The sequence below is a fragment of the Cebus imitator genome, unplaced genomic scaffold (genome assembly GCF_001604975.1).
Source record: "Cebus imitator isolate Cc_AM_T3 unplaced genomic scaffold, Cebus_imitator-1.0 Scaffold348, whole genome shotgun sequence".
NCBI classification, from domain to species: domain Eukaryota; kingdom Metazoa; phylum Chordata; class Mammalia; order Primates; family Cebidae; genus Cebus; species Cebus imitator.
In genome coordinates, this window is record NW_016107663.1 from 1,325,950 (window position 1) to 1,341,122 (window position 15,173).

Here is a 15,173-nt window from a genome sequence, read left to right on the forward strand (position 1 = left end):
TGATAATGTTCTTCTTTTTTTTTCTTTTTTTTTTAATACAGAGTCTCACTCTCTTGCCCAGGCTGGAGTGCAATGGCACGATCTCAGCTCACTGTAACCTCTACCTCTCGTGTTTGAGCAATTCTCCTGCCTTAGCCACCTGAGTAGCTGGGACTGCAGGTGTGTACCACCATGCCTGGCTAATTTTTATACTTTTTAGTAGAAACAGGTTTTCACCCTATTTGACAGGCTGGTCATCAAACTCCTGACCTCATGATCCACCCACCTCAGCCTCCCAAAATGCTGGGATTACAAGCATGAGTGGTAAAGTTCTTAAAAGGAGCAGTCAGACCCTCTAGATCCATTTTCTAGGTCTGCATAGCCAAGTGGCTATCTCTTCTACCTCCGCAAAGGCTGGAAGTTTATTCTCTGGACAGATTGAACCAGATGGGCTCTGGTCTCAGGTTCTTGAGGTATATCTAAAAGTAGGGATAAGACATGTTATGCCAAAAACAGGAATTAGGAGAAAGTTGACATGCTGAAGGGTAAGACTCCTATCCCTCTTCCTAGATATGGCATCCAGGCTTATACTCTCCAGGCAGGAGATTAGAGATTTTTCCCTAGGGAAACTGACCAACACAAAGAGGAGACTTCCAGATATTGACACTTGGAGTCCCTTTACAAATCACTTAGGTCACCCTCAATATATGCACACCAGTCAGCAAGGCTCTTCTATGAGCCAGAGCTTCTAATAAGTGCCATGGTGCATTACTATGAAACAAATACTTAGTTTGGGCCAAGGGCCTAAACTGAATCCTACTTTACTCAGGCAGTGCTTTATCATATTTCACATCCTTAAATTGTTTCCCTTGCTTTAGACAGTAATGGTAATGGAAGATACCTGTTTTAGGTCCAAAGATAGATCAGACCGTAGTGAGTGGATGAATCAGAATAAGCATTACTGCCACTGGGAAAAACAAATATCTTAATTCAGTGGCATTATACTTACATAAAAAGATAGTACTCAATTACAGATAGATGGCTATTGATTTCAGACAACTGACTTGCATTTTCCTTTTACTTTGGTTCACACAAATCTTCTGCCTTACCAGTATCTCTTCAATATAGAAGAATTTTTAGATGCAGAACATGGGTCAGATTTTGCTTTTTTCATTTTGGGATGAATTTTCTTTTAAAATTTCTTCAAAATTAAGCAGATAATTAACAAGTAACGGTCTGAGTGTGGTGGCCTGTGCGTGTAATCATAACGCTTTGGAAGGTCAAGGCAGGAGGATCACTTGAGCCCAGGTTTCAAGACTAGCCTAGGCAACATGGCAGAACCCTGTCTTTACAAAAAATAAAAAAAAATTAGCCAAGCATGGTGGCACATGGCTGTGGTCCCAGCTACTAGGGAGGCTAAGGTGGGAGGGTCACTTGAGCCTGGGAGGCAGAGGTTGCAGTGAGCCGTGAGTGTGCCACTGCACTCCAACCTGGGCGACAGAGCAGGACTCTGTCTCAAAAACAAAAACCAGAAACAACAAAAGATGGGTACACTCAGTCAAAACATCAAAGAAGTCACTAGATGATAAGTTCTGTGGGGGTAGGGGTTTTGTCTATTATGTCTACTGCCATATCCACAACACCAAGGGCAGTGTCTGCCCAGTGGGAGGAGCTCAGTAGTTATTTGCTGAATGAATGAAGTTATCTAGGAATTAAGGGAAACTGTTTTCCAAAAATTACTTCGGAATACATCTGGAATTAAACAAAATTACAGAAAGCTCCAGAAAAAAACTGAGGAGAAAGGTCGTATATTCCAGCTCAGTGATTTTCAGAGTTTTCCTTTACTATCAAAAGATTTTGAAAAGCTGTGGGTACCCTCAGATATTTTTAAGTTGATTTTTAATTTCTTTTCCTCTTACTACTAAATTTAAGTAGTTGTAGAGAATGCTATTTTCAGTGTATGTTATACACTGACATTTAAAAAAAAGTTATTCCAACACTTTAAAATATAGCAAAAGGATGCTAATTACCATAGTAATTTGGTATTCAAGTATTTTATATGAAAAGTTCATAGCAAAGTATCCCCAAAATTGGGAATTTTACATTGTTTCTTCTAATTCTCAAATTTATGTATCTATTCTATCTCCCCTACAGAATTGTATGCTAATATATTTTGTTGACCACTAATCGTACTTTGCTACATTGAAAATATAATGTATATATAAATTGAAATTTTTTGTTTTTACTTCTTGTGAACACAAGGTTCTAAGTGCTAAATTTTATAGTAATCTTTTCCTGGTAATATTCTGATAAAAATCAATGAAATTGGGACTTTTATAGGTCAAAATAAATGTTCAGGAATAAAAATGAACACCAGAGATCATGAGTCATTTAAGGAAAGCCTTTATCCTAAAAGAGACCAACACGAAACAAACAGAATAAAGAATAAAGAGTAAGCAAACAGACCTGGCGTGGTGGCTTATGCCTTTAATCCTAGCTCTTTGGGAGGTCGGTGTGGACCGATTGTTTAAGCTCAGGAGTTTGAGACCAGCCTGGGTAACATGGCGAAACCTTGTCTCTACAAAAAACAAAAAAATTATGTGGGTGTGATGGCATGCAGCTGTAGTCCCAGCTACTTGGAGGGGCGGAGGCAAGAAGATTGCTTGAGCCTGGGAGGTGGAGGTTACAGTGAACTGAGATCAAGCTGCTGCACTCCAGCACTCCAATGTGGGTGACAAAGTGAGCCCCTATCTCAAAAAAAAAAAAAAAAACCCACAAAAAAGACAGTGTTACACTCACCAAAACAATTGAAGCTCAAAAAACAGGAACATTCCTAGAACAATGAGAAATTTTTGAAAATTTAAAATTTGTTAGATATAGTGGAGGAACCCTCCAACAAAGCAAAGTAAATACATAAGAGATGGGACATAAAAGAGAAACATAAAAAAAAATAGAGTATATGCCTCGGAGGTCAAATATCTGGCTAATTCCTGAAGGAGCAGTAGAGAAAACAAAGTGGACAAATAATGAGATAGCTTCACAGAACTGAAGAACATACATTTTTAGATTGGCAGGACATCCATTGGTGGAGCTGGCTTCTACTGGCTCATGAGACCAGACTGTTAAACTTTCAGGAATTTTTGTAAGCTGATTGTTAAACGAAGTTGTTATTAAATATTATTTCTGATTTATTTCTTATTTTACTGTTACTTAGGCTCTTGTGGTTATTTGCATCTATTTTATCTATATGGCGTAAATACTATATAATAATGTGCTACTGCTCATTTTTTGACAACTGCACATTCAGTAATGTCACATTGGTACCTTGATCATAGGAGGAAGATTTACTCCACAGAAATCGGCAAGCACTACAAACCATGGCTTTTTTCCCCAGAGAAAAATTAAACCTTTACCTGTACACCAATGGATTCATCTAGTACCCAGTACAGTCAGTGAAACAGACCCGCACCGAGAGACATATCATTGGAAAATTTTGGAACACTGGGGATAAAGAGAACATTGTAAAAACTTTGAGAAAGAACATACATTTCACATGTAAAAACAATAAGTCATCATAATTGAATTAGACTTATCAATAATACTGAAAGCTTGAAGTCATTAAAATCATGCCCTCAGAATTCTATGAAAAGGGTGGTTTGCAATTTAGAATTCTATATCCATGTAATAGGGTGGAATGGAGACATTTTCAAACTTGTAAAGTCTGGAAAGATTACCTCTCATGTACCTTTTCTAAGGAAGCCTAGGGAGATGTACTTCAGTAAACCACAAAAGAATGGTACGTAGAATATAGTCTGACACTGGAGAGAGGCAAAGAGAGGATGATGGTAAAGGGAATTTGCCGAATGACTGTCCACTAGTCAGACCAGATGGAAGCAGGAGAGTGGAGGAGTCTAAGAGGAGTGTGTCCAAGGGAAAAATAAAATGGTTAGAATACTGGTAGGTACGAGTATATGAAGAAGAGATTGTCAGTTCTTTCCTAGTAGAGTTGTCAGCCTTCACTGAGAAGGTGACAGGTGAGCAAAGCTTTTGAAGGAAGTCAGGGAGCAAGCCATGTGGGTAGCAGGAGGAAGAATATACCCAGCAAAAGGAGTAGCCTGTCTAAAGGCCCTGAGTTGGATCTGATGCATTTGAGGGACACCAAGAAGGCCAGGGTGGCTGGACTGGGGTGAGCAAGGGGCAGAGCAGTTGGAAATTGGCAGAGAACGTAGGCACATACATAGGGCCATTCTGTGGCTTTGGCTTTAACTAGATGAAGTAGATTGTGCCATGTTTCAGCAGAGAAGTGACATAGTCCCACTTATGTTTTAACAGGGTCACTCTAGCTGTTCTGTTAAGAGTAGAATGTAGGCAGGAAGGTTGGCAACAGGGATATCAGTTAAGAGACTGTTGCAGTGATCCAGTGATGGCATTCTGTTTCCTGCCACTAGGATTTAATTTCTTTACTGTCCACTGATGTATCCTGAGCACTTAGAAGAGAGCCTCGCATGTACCAGGTCCTCTGTGAGTATTTGTTGTGTAACAGTGGTGGCTTGGATCAGGGTGGTAGCATTGGGAATAGTAAATAATTATATTCTCAATGTATTTTGAAGGTAGAGCCCAATAGCTTAATGGAGGATGGTCTATGGGCTATGAAAGAACAAAGTCAAAGATAATTCTAACACTGTTGGATTGAACAGCTTGCAAGAGAGAGTTGCCATTAAACGGTGAACCTGTGGGTGGAGCAGGGTTAAGGGAGAAGATCAGAAGTTCTGGAAGTGCAGATGTCTCATAGTTTCTCAAAGGAGTGTTAGCTGTGTCACAGCCGCTTGACAAGTACAATAGGGACTGAAAATTAACTATTTGAGTCAGCAACATGGAGATCATGAGTAACCTTGACAAGAGTAGTTTGGGTGAGATGGTGGGGCGAAAGCCTCTTTAGGGTGGGTTTAAGAAAGAGTGGGAGGGGAAAAGTTGGACAGTATGGAAAGGTGTTTTGAGGCGTTTTATTACAATGGGAGCTGAAAAGTGTGCTTTAGCTAGAGGAGTAGGTAGTGTTAGATTTTGTTTTTGTTATTTTTTTAAATGGGAGGAAAAAAATGGCATGTTTGTGTACAGATGGGATTGATCCTGTAGACGAGGGGAAACAGCTGAGGAAAGGGGAAGAGCTGCTTAAGTGTATGGGAGGAGTTGGGCGCCAGCGCACAGGCAGAGGGATTTGTCTTGCATGGGAGCACAGAAAATTACATATGTCCAAATGTTGGGTAGCTGTGCTGATGGGAGCTTTAAAAACGTTATCTTCTGCTAACTTCTGTTTGTCAGTAGCAAAGTAAGCAATGCCATTAGCTGAGTGAGCATGGAGGAGGGGAGATGAAATAGTCATGTAAGAGAATGGGAGTCTGGAAAGACTACGGAAATGTAGCAGTAAGTGCCCTGCAGCATTAAGGGCCCACATAAACGTCTTGGCCATAGGTTTAAAGTGAGCATTGTATGATTTTCTACAGCTGTGGAAAAAAACGAATGGTACAGGCCTGGAATAGGTAGAGGTAAGCCTAACTGGAGGTTATGGTTTTTCCAAGCAAGTACCACAAAACAAGAGAATTCAAGATTGTTGAGGATGCATGCAATAGAGTGATTTAGTGATTTCATCTTATGTGGAAGGAAGGAAGAGAGGACATGATGAGAGTGTCAGATGTCAAGAAATTGGTAAAATCAGTGGATTATAGGTCCTGTGGGGGTTGAAGGATTGCCAAAGTTGGGATGAATAGAGGGAGTGAGCAGGAAAGATGGGAGAGAAGGTGGTTGGAGAGCGTGATGGTCTACCCTGTGACTTAGGCGTTGTAGTTGTTGGTAATGATAAGGTGGAGGGTGTGACTGTGAAATAAGCAGCTGAGGTTGACAGGAGGTTAGGGAACTAGTAGGAGGCTATGATGCTGTAAAGAACATCTCTAAGGGTTTTGAAATTTCCGAGCATTAGGAGAGGTGTAGTTGGACAACAGTGACACTGAGGCAGGAGCTAAAGTGTGAAGACATCATAGGGAGTGACTGCTTTTAATCAGTGGGGAGCGTGGAGGGTGGAGATGGTAGGTGCTGCAGAGAAAGAGGAACTGCTTCAAACTGTAGATTGTCACAGATGCTTTGATTTGTGGTCATCACAAAGCTGGGAGTTAGCCCCCATCATTTTACCTTCGAAAGCCAGGGAGTCAGTGAGTCAGGCAAGGCTAGAGTCTAGGTTATGAGGTGGTGCTGGATCGTTGCTGAAAACCAGAGTGCCCAGGATTTTTTATTTTAGCTCAAATGAAAGGGAAAAAATAAGCTCTATTCGGCCCAAGGTTTATTTTTATGTTTTGTACTGAGGCTGTGAAAATTACTGTCAGGAGGAGTAATGGAAAAGCAGTGTTGCTTGCTGGACTTTCTTTGAGGGGAGCAGAAAATATTCATGTCCATCTAATACCATAGGTTAATAGTGAAAATAAAAATCACCCTCAACTAATTAATCTCTCTGGTCTCATGAAAGTCAAGAACATTGAAGTTTTTTATTCCATTTGTTTCAGGGATGAGACATTATACTTTTCCCCCAGACTAAAAAAAATTATATCCCCTTGATTGTTGAACCATATGATAAGTTTGAATATAGAGGTTTAAAAAATATATACTGATAGACAATTGACATTCTTTCTGAGAAGCTGTAGGAAAGTGAAAAGTAAAAAAATTCAAAATGTCATTCTACAACTATTAACATTTTAGTGTATTTCTGCCAGTCTTTGCTTTAAGCGTTTCTGTTTTCTTTGTGTTTTTAGCTGTATTATGTAGACAGTATCGTATCCTTGTTTTACTTACATGCTAAACGATTCACCTGTCGCTGTATAATCTTTGAAATGGTAGTTTTCCATTAGCTTTTTGGTTTTTCTTCCTGTATAAACAGTACTGTATGAATGTTCACAGATTTTTCTGCGTGTAGAAGTGAGTCCTTAGGGTAAGTTTCCAGAAGAATAGAAGTACTTGTCAAAGAGTATTAAATTTAGCTTTGTGGCTGGGCACGGTGGCACACGCCTGTAATCCCAGCACTTTGGAGGGCTGAGGTGGGTGGATTGCTTGAGGCCAGGAGTTGAAGACCAGTCTGGGCAACATGGCGAGACCCTGTCTCTACAAAAAAATAAAAAAATAAAAAAAATTTAGCTGGATGTGGTGGCATGTACCTAGCTGAGGTGGAAGGATCACTTGAGCCCAGGGGAGGCAGAGTTTTCATTAAGCTGAGATTGTGCCACTGCCCTCCAGCCTAGGCAACACAGCAAGACCCTGTCTGAAAAAAATAAAATAAAATTTAGTATTTGTTACAGTTACGAGAAATAAGTGTTCTGTCATTATTTTCAAAGATAAGTGAGATATATGACTCGGTCTGTTACTGATCTTCTAGATACTGGTGTTTCTGCAGGAGTATAGGTAGCTAGTTTCTAAATTTAAACAAACAAAATGGGTAATTTATTTGTGAAAAGGCTTGCTGGAAGTTGGTTATCCCAAGAAGAGTCAGAGAGAGGCTGATCTGTTCAGGGTTCTCTGTTCTCTATAACTCCTCCCTAATTCAGTCTAATGCACTTATTTGGGGAAAGTAAGTTCTTGACCTTTTTCCCCAGTTGAGCTGTTATTACAAAACAGTAGAAATAGTTGTCATAAACTAGTTATACTCATTTTAAACTTGTTTGTAGAGTCTTTGTTGACTTTTCTAAAGTGGGGGCAGGTTTGGTAGCTCATGTCTGTAATCCTACCATTTTGGGAGGCCAAGGCAGACAGATCAGTTGAACTCAGGAGTTCAAGACCAGCCCAAGCAACATGGTGAAATCTCATCTTTATAAAAAATACAAAAATTAGCTGGGCGTGGTGGCATGTGCCTGTAGTCCCATCTACTCCAGGGGCTGAGGCATGAGGAACGCTTGAGCCCGGGAGGTCGAGGCTGCAGTGATCTGAGATCATGGCACTGTACTCCAGCCTAGGCAACAAACCAAGACCCTGTCTCAAAAACATCCCCCTCAAAGCCCAAACATGTTTCTAAAGTAATTTGTTGTTTTCCATTTTTAGTTATATGTTTTGCTTTTTAAAAGTATTTGTGGCTGGCCAGACTTGTAGTGTGTGAGAGAGAGTTCTGTCTCAATTCATTACCTAGGTTTTAATGTGTATGTAAAGAATGAGTTGTTCTTAGACATGTATTTGTCAATTTAAAATCCAAGACAGCTTTGTGTACCCACTAACAAAGCCTTCCTCACTGGCTCTTTCATTTAGGTTCAAAGACACTATCATAAATGCCAAGTACGGAGGGCACACAGAGGCGGTCCGCCGGCTGCTGGGTCAGCTCCCCATCAGTGCTCAGTCTTACAGTGGTAGCCCCTATCTGGATTTGTCTCTCTTCAGTTATGATGATAAGTGGGTATCTGTCATGGAGCGGCCCAAGACTTGCGGAGATCACCCAATCAGGTACAGTGTCTCTGCTATAGCTACAAACTGCTCAAGGGCTACAGATGGCCTGCTTTCTTCTTTTCTTCTGGATATCATTTCATTGTGACTGTCTCCACTTGTACTCATGGGTGGGACTGAAAAGGCAGGCTATTTCTATGAGGCAGTGGGTGCTTTGATCATTTAGGTACTAGTCTCATAAATTATTCCTACTCCTTGCTTCTCATCAGAACATCTAATTCAGGTAAATGTTGTCCTCTTTTAATGGTTTCCAGGGGAGGAAGCTGTGCTTTCCCATTTAATAATCTAATACCATTCCATAATAGTTTTTGGTCATTGAGACTTTATAATTATGCATCTAACACACATTATTTTATCCTACCATATTGCCTAATAGAAAAAATAGCAGAGACAATTTGGGGAACTGCTGGCAGGTTTAGGAGAAACTCATGCTTCCTCTCTTGGAGGAATTTTGGAGTGTAGACTACTGTGTTGTTGGAACTTTGAAACTGACCTCTTACAAGAAATTCCTTCCTCACAGACCCATCTGTCTCTCTGTGTATGGAACTGTGTGCTGTAATAGTACTAGGGGGAGGAGCTGGAATTACCGTCACTAGTGGAGTTACCTCAAGGTGGGTGTGTTCCTGGAGCTCTGAGCTGGAGCTTGGAAGGTCTTTTTGACATAGAAACAGTGGTAGTTAGAGCTTCATCATAGATATATTTCATCGTCCAGCCTCATTGTGTATTAAATGGGGCTGCGTGGCATATTCTGTATAATTAATCATCATTTATAATACTTTTTTTTGGGAAGTTAGTCAAGTTCCAAAAACTAGTTAATTTTTTTTATTATGGAAAGTTTTTAACACATCCAAAAAGTAGAAGAGGGTAATAAACCTTCATGTACCCATCACCCACTTCAACAATTATCAGCGCATTGGCACTCTCTTCTCACCTATTTCCATCAGCACCACTACTCACTCCCCTTCCAACCCCTGTCCTGGGTTATTTTAAAGGAAATCCAAGTTGTCCTAGTAAAACAAGTAACACCATTATCCCATCTTCAAAAAAATTAACAAAAAATTTTTAGTATCTTCAAATATATAGTCAGTTTTTATATATCCCTGTTGTCTTGTAAATATTCTTTTTATAGTTTATTTGTTTGCATCAGATCCAAACAAGGTTCATGCATGGCATTTGGTCGTTGTTCCCTTCAGTTATTTTTTTGTTGTTGTTGTTTTGAGACAGAGTCGCACTCTGTTGCCTAGGCTGGAGTGCAGTGGTGCGGTCTCGGCCCACTGCAGTCCCCGCTCCCGGGATCAAGCAATTCTCCTGCCTCAGCCTCCCGAGTAGTTGGGATTACAGTTGCCTGCCACACACCAGCTAATTTTTGTAATTTTGTAGAGACGGGGTTTCACCATGTTGGCTAGGCTGGTCTCGAACTCTTGACCTCAGGTGATCCACCTGCCCAGCCTCCCAAAGTGGTGGGATTACAGGCTTGAGCCACCCCTGTTGGCTCAGTCATTTTTGTTTTATAGGTTCTTCTTCCCTCTTTTATTTTCTTTGCAATGAAATTGTTGAAGAAACCAGGTTGTTTGCCCTCCAGCATCCTCCAAATTCTAGATTTTGCTCATTGCATCCCTGGGGTAGTATTTACTATATTTCGTATTTACCCATATGTCCTGTAAACTGGGAGTGAGATTTAGAAGCTCAAACAACTCACTTTAAATTACAGTCCCTTCGTGTTTGGGGATTGTGGGAGTAAGGCCATGTGCTTTTTACACATTAAAAAGATGGGCCTCATCTGATGTAAGTCAAGTACCATGAGATACATTTCTCTGTCCTTTCTGACTTTCCTAACTTTCTAATTGGAGAAGAGTAATCTAAAATCTGGAAATGCCATTGTGCCTGAATAAAGAGGTTTCTCTTATAATTCTTCTTTATATTTTTAATTTAAAATGAGAAATGTAAGGCTATTAAGGGCATTTGAAGAGAGAATACCGTTACTCCAATATCTTTATTGTATAATCCAGTCTAGTCTTTGTCAATATGCATATTTATATTTATATTTAAATAATGTTAACCGTGATTACAACTGTGTAAATATGAATATAAATTTACACAGTTGTAATCACGGTTAACATCATTTTTTGTAGTCTGTCTTTATTTTATAAACATTATTTTATGTTGTAATTATGCACAGTCCTTACAATTAGAGTCTTGATGATGGTGTATTATTCTGTCAAGTAGATGTACCATGATTTATTTAACCATTCCCCCATTACCGAGGATTTATTCTCTTTCTGCATTTTTACATTAAAACAAATGCCATAGCAGTCCTCTTTATTCATGTACTAGTTATTTCATTTAAATCAAAATTCTGAAGCTACAAATTCTTGGATATGGGATTGTGGAGTCAAAAGGTATAGATATCTTTAGGTCTGCTTATATATTGGATTTCCAAAAGGAGATTATAGGTCTCTTTAATTCAAGGCTTTTTATTTTCTAGAATCCTTCCTACCGCTCCATCCCCACCTGCCTCGCCACCCCCACCTGCCTCTGCCGTTCAGCCTCCACTCACTCATCATCTGTAGTTCCCCAAACCACAGGGCATTTTGCATATGGTAAAGACATTTAAGTACCGGGATGGATGGAAGCATCTTTAGTCTCGCGTATTAGAAGAAAAATTAAACACTATTTAGTATTTTGTTTCTATGCATGAAAAAGAACCTTTTAAAAGAATTTATTCTTAAAAATGAAAAACGTAAAAGATGAGCCTAGATCCACACTGTCTAATATGGTAGCCATTAGCCGTATGTGACTACTGAGGACTTAAGATGTGGCCAGTTCAAGTTCAGGTGTGCTTAAGTGTCAAATACACACTAGATTTCCAAAATAAAGAGAAATATCTCACTAATATTTTGATATTGATTATAGATTGAAATTATATTTTAGATATATTGGAGTAAATAAAATGTATTATTAAAATTAATTTCCTCTTTTTATTTTTACTTTTCTTAGTATGGCTACATGAAAATTTAAAATTACACATGTGGCTTACATTTCATTTCTAGCCCTGGCCTAGACAATCTTGAGGAAGGAGCATCTGGAAGTGGAAAGGCTGTAATTAAGGCTAAACCTGAGTCATCTCAGGAAAGAGAAATGACCAGTGACTCAGTACAACATAGTTAGATTTATAATTACTCCTCACTAAATGAGCTGACCATACCTAGGTGATTTTATAGTTCTGATAACCTGGGGCTGATATAAGAGGAGATTTCATTAATAAGGTAGAATAATGAGTTGCCATATTCCCCTGCTGTCTACGTTTCAGTTTGATGTTGAATATCAATACTGTCCCTTCTTTCTCTGTCTCTGTCCTTGTTCTTTTTAGGTTCTATGCCCGGGACTCCGGCCTGCTCAAATTTGAGATCCAGGCAGGGTTATTGGGCCGCCCCATCAACCACACAGTGCGACGCCTTGTTGCCTTCACCTTTCACCCTTTTGAGCCTTTTGCTATTTCTGTGCAGAGGACTAATGCTGAGTATGTTGTCAACTTCCATATGCGACACTGCTGCACGTAGGTGCCTCACCAGAGCCAGGTTTTCTGGTCTTCCAAGACTTTGTCACCCTCTTATCTCAGTGGACTCCAAAGCAAAAGCTCCTGACTACTAGCTTTGTTAGTTCCAGCCTGGTATACCTCAGATGGGAGAGAGCCAGAGAGAGGCGTGAGGGTGGCTCAACCTAATGGAATTTTTAAATTGTATACAATACTTTTATTGATTGATAGAATATCCTCTTGCCTCTTCCCTGTGGGAATGCCCAGCATTAATTAAGTCCATTTCATGTTTGCTTTACTTTGCATTTTATTGCTGTGAAGATGAAAGCATTACGCTTTTACCCCCTTCATGTCACTTCTTTGGCATTATGGTTTGCATCTGAAAAGAGTTAAATCATGTTTACTGATGAGAACTATGTACATCCTTCCCATTTAGCCAATAAGCACGGCTATCTTTATAAGAGAAAAATAAAGCCATGGTATTTTCATACTTAAATATATGTGGTTCAATGACTGCTTTATGTTCCTGTCATACCCAAAGCTCTTCAAGTACTTGGGTTCCAGGAAGGACCGTGAAAGAGATGAGAGGCCATGGATGCAGCAGCTGTTCCTGGGAGAACTAAGTGGTAAGTGCCAGCAGGGAGGACAGTTGTCTGCCAGGATTGTTTCCTTCCCTCGGGTTTTCTCTTGGTAATTGTCACAGCTGGAGGAACTGCGTGTAATTGCACATCCTCGTGTGGAAGCATGCTCCCATCTGTACCATCTGTGTCATGCAGGTGGAAGAGTGAGCAGCTCTCCGTGGCCACAGCAGAAACAAATACTGTGTAGCACGTACTATAATTTGGATAGTGGAGCTGGCAAGCCGCAGGTGTCCCTACAGAGACCAGACTGGCTGTTCTTGGATGGCTGAGCCATCATAGCCACCCCGTAAACACCTGCTGGCCCCAGCCACATCCTCTGTCACTTTCTCAGCTCTTGCCAGCCTGTTTATGTTTTATCTGCATAATGCCAGTAGTGTAGTAGGCTTGTTTAGTAACATCTTATTTTGAAGGTAGCTTTGAAATGTTGGGTTCCAGAGCAGACTATGAAAGGAGGCATGGATGCAAACAGCTGGACCTTGTATTTCCTCTGCCATCCAGACTGACTTTCTTTGGGAAAATAATAAATGTGGTATAAAATGCTGAGTCCCACCAAAAACAGTTCATCTAATTTCAGTGTGATCAAAATGGAGCAGCCAAATGCAGTCTCATTCAGCATTCAGTGTAGGATGTGAGCACCTACTATGAGTCAAGTAGAAACTGTCAGGATACCAAGAAAGGATGAGGAGACAAATAGAGATTATTATAATACAGTACAGTAATAGCTTTAATTGTGTCTCTCTAGGGACAGTGGAGGGAGATGAAGGAAGGGCAGAGAAGGACAAGTATACTGGGGAAGAGCACTGGAGGTGGATAAATGGGAGTGTCTTATATGACCAAGGGTTGAGGACATTTCAAGGAGAGGCCCAGCATATGCAAAGGTACGGGAGTATGAAAATGGTAAATAGGTGAATACAGCTGCAGCACTCACTGGGTGAGGGAGACAGGGAAAATGTGACTGAACAGGTAGACTGAGGGGATATCGTGAAGAGAGGTCTTGTGCAAGTTGCTAGGGTTTTATGTGGTGGAAGGCATAGTACGAATTTCACAAGGTAACTTGAAGCAATTTAGAGATGGCTTGGAGGGAATAGAGACTAGAGGAGTCAATGGTGATTCATAGACCAGGTGAATCAATGGCGGTCGTCCAAAGGAGAAGGGGAGGATGTGAATGCTGCCACTGGGCCTCTGGATGGATGAAATAGGAGTAGATCACGAAAAACACAGGGTCCCAAAGCATGATGAGTCTACTTAAGTATTAACAATACAGATGCTCCTCCACTTCTTAAGGAGTTACGTCCAGAGAAACCATTGTAAGTCGAAGATATCTGATGATGGGTTTATCTGGGCATAACTCCATCTTAAGGACTTTTCTGAATGTGTATTGCGTTTGCACTCTTGTAAAGTAAAAAAATCCTGAGTTGAGCCATTGTTAAGTCAGGTACAGGCTGTAATTGTGTTCTTGTAGTGTACTACCCATTACTCCAGAAGAAGTTGTATTACCTGTTCGTGGGGCCGAACTAACCTTTCTTCATAGAAACACTTTACCTGCAGCCTTTTCTTTGAACCAGGTGGTTTGATTGTACCTGAGGACCTGGCAGAGTGGGAAGAGCATGGAGTGTGAAGTCACTTGGGTCTCAGTGGGAATCCTGGCCCTTCTGCTCATTCCTGTGTGATCCTGGGTCAGTTTCCTATCTTTTCTGAAACTTAATTTGCACTTTCCTCCACCTTAGCCACACATTCCATTGGTCCTATCTTAGATTTTTTTTTTTTATCACCTCTAACTGCTCACCTCTGAAGTTTCCATTTCGTAACCCATACACTCCTCTCTGACCACTCCCTTTTAGCCTTTCACCTCACTCACTTTACTGCCTCTACTACAGAGGATCTTAGACCTCACTGAAGCCTCCAGTCCCTGACCCAAGTTAGGGTAAGGTTAAACTGCTATAGCTAAAAGACCCTATAATGCAGTGATTAGTCAAGACAGGAGTTTTTTTTCTCTCTCTCTCTCAGGTCACAGTGCAGGCAAATGTTAAAAGTCAGTGAGTGGTTCTGCCACACACAGCCTGAAGGACCCAAATATCTTTCATCCCGTTTCTTTGCCATTCACTGTGGCATTGTCCCGGATTGAGACAGGGAGAGGGTGAGTATGGAGAAGACTCTCCATTAGGAGCACACATCACTACTCCTCATGTTCCACTGGAGAGGTCCTCACCATATGGCCACATAACAAGCAAGGGAGCTTGGGAAATGTAGTGTGCCTGGCCAGCTGTGTGCTGGGTAGTCTTGCATTCAGAAGAAGAGATAATGGGTTTTGGTGGACCACTAGCCTTTGCTGGGATACCAGCATCTTCACTAGCTGTCACCTACCCTCAGATCCTGTCGTCTTTCCTTACTCAGCCTAGGTTGCATGATCTAACACCATAATCACTTACTTAACTTCCTTGTTATTCTACCTCCTTCATGTAAATTCTGAAAACTCTCAACTCTGTACATATCTCTCTCTGAACAGTTGGAAATAGCTGCAGAAAAATCATGTCTATTTTTTTTTTTTTTTT

At 40.6% G+C, this 15,173-nt stretch overlaps 1 protein-coding gene across 7 annotated transcripts in view; it reads left to right on the forward strand.

Annotated features, from left to right (window-relative positions):
* Positions 1 to 15,173, forward strand: part of DET1 (DET1 partner of COP1 E3 ubiquitin ligase) — a 48,084-nt gene that overhangs the window by 11,955 nt on the left and 20,956 nt on the right. For 3 of the 7 annotated variants that reach the window (XM_017506131.2, XM_017506135.2, XM_017506133.2), the window contains 2 exons: positions 8,254 to 8,445; positions 11,816 to 12,476. In XM_017506131.2, coding sequence (XP_017361620.1) covers positions 8,254 to 8,445; positions 11,816 to 12,005 — 382 coding nt within the window. In that variant the 3' untranslated portion in view covers positions 12,006 to 12,476. Of the gene's footprint in view, positions 1 to 8,253; positions 8,446 to 11,815; positions 12,477 to 12,521; positions 15,144 to 15,173 lie in introns of those variants that run through there. The other 4 variants (XM_037730497.1, XM_037730498.1, XM_017506132.2 and 1 more) reach the window with 3 other exon arrangements.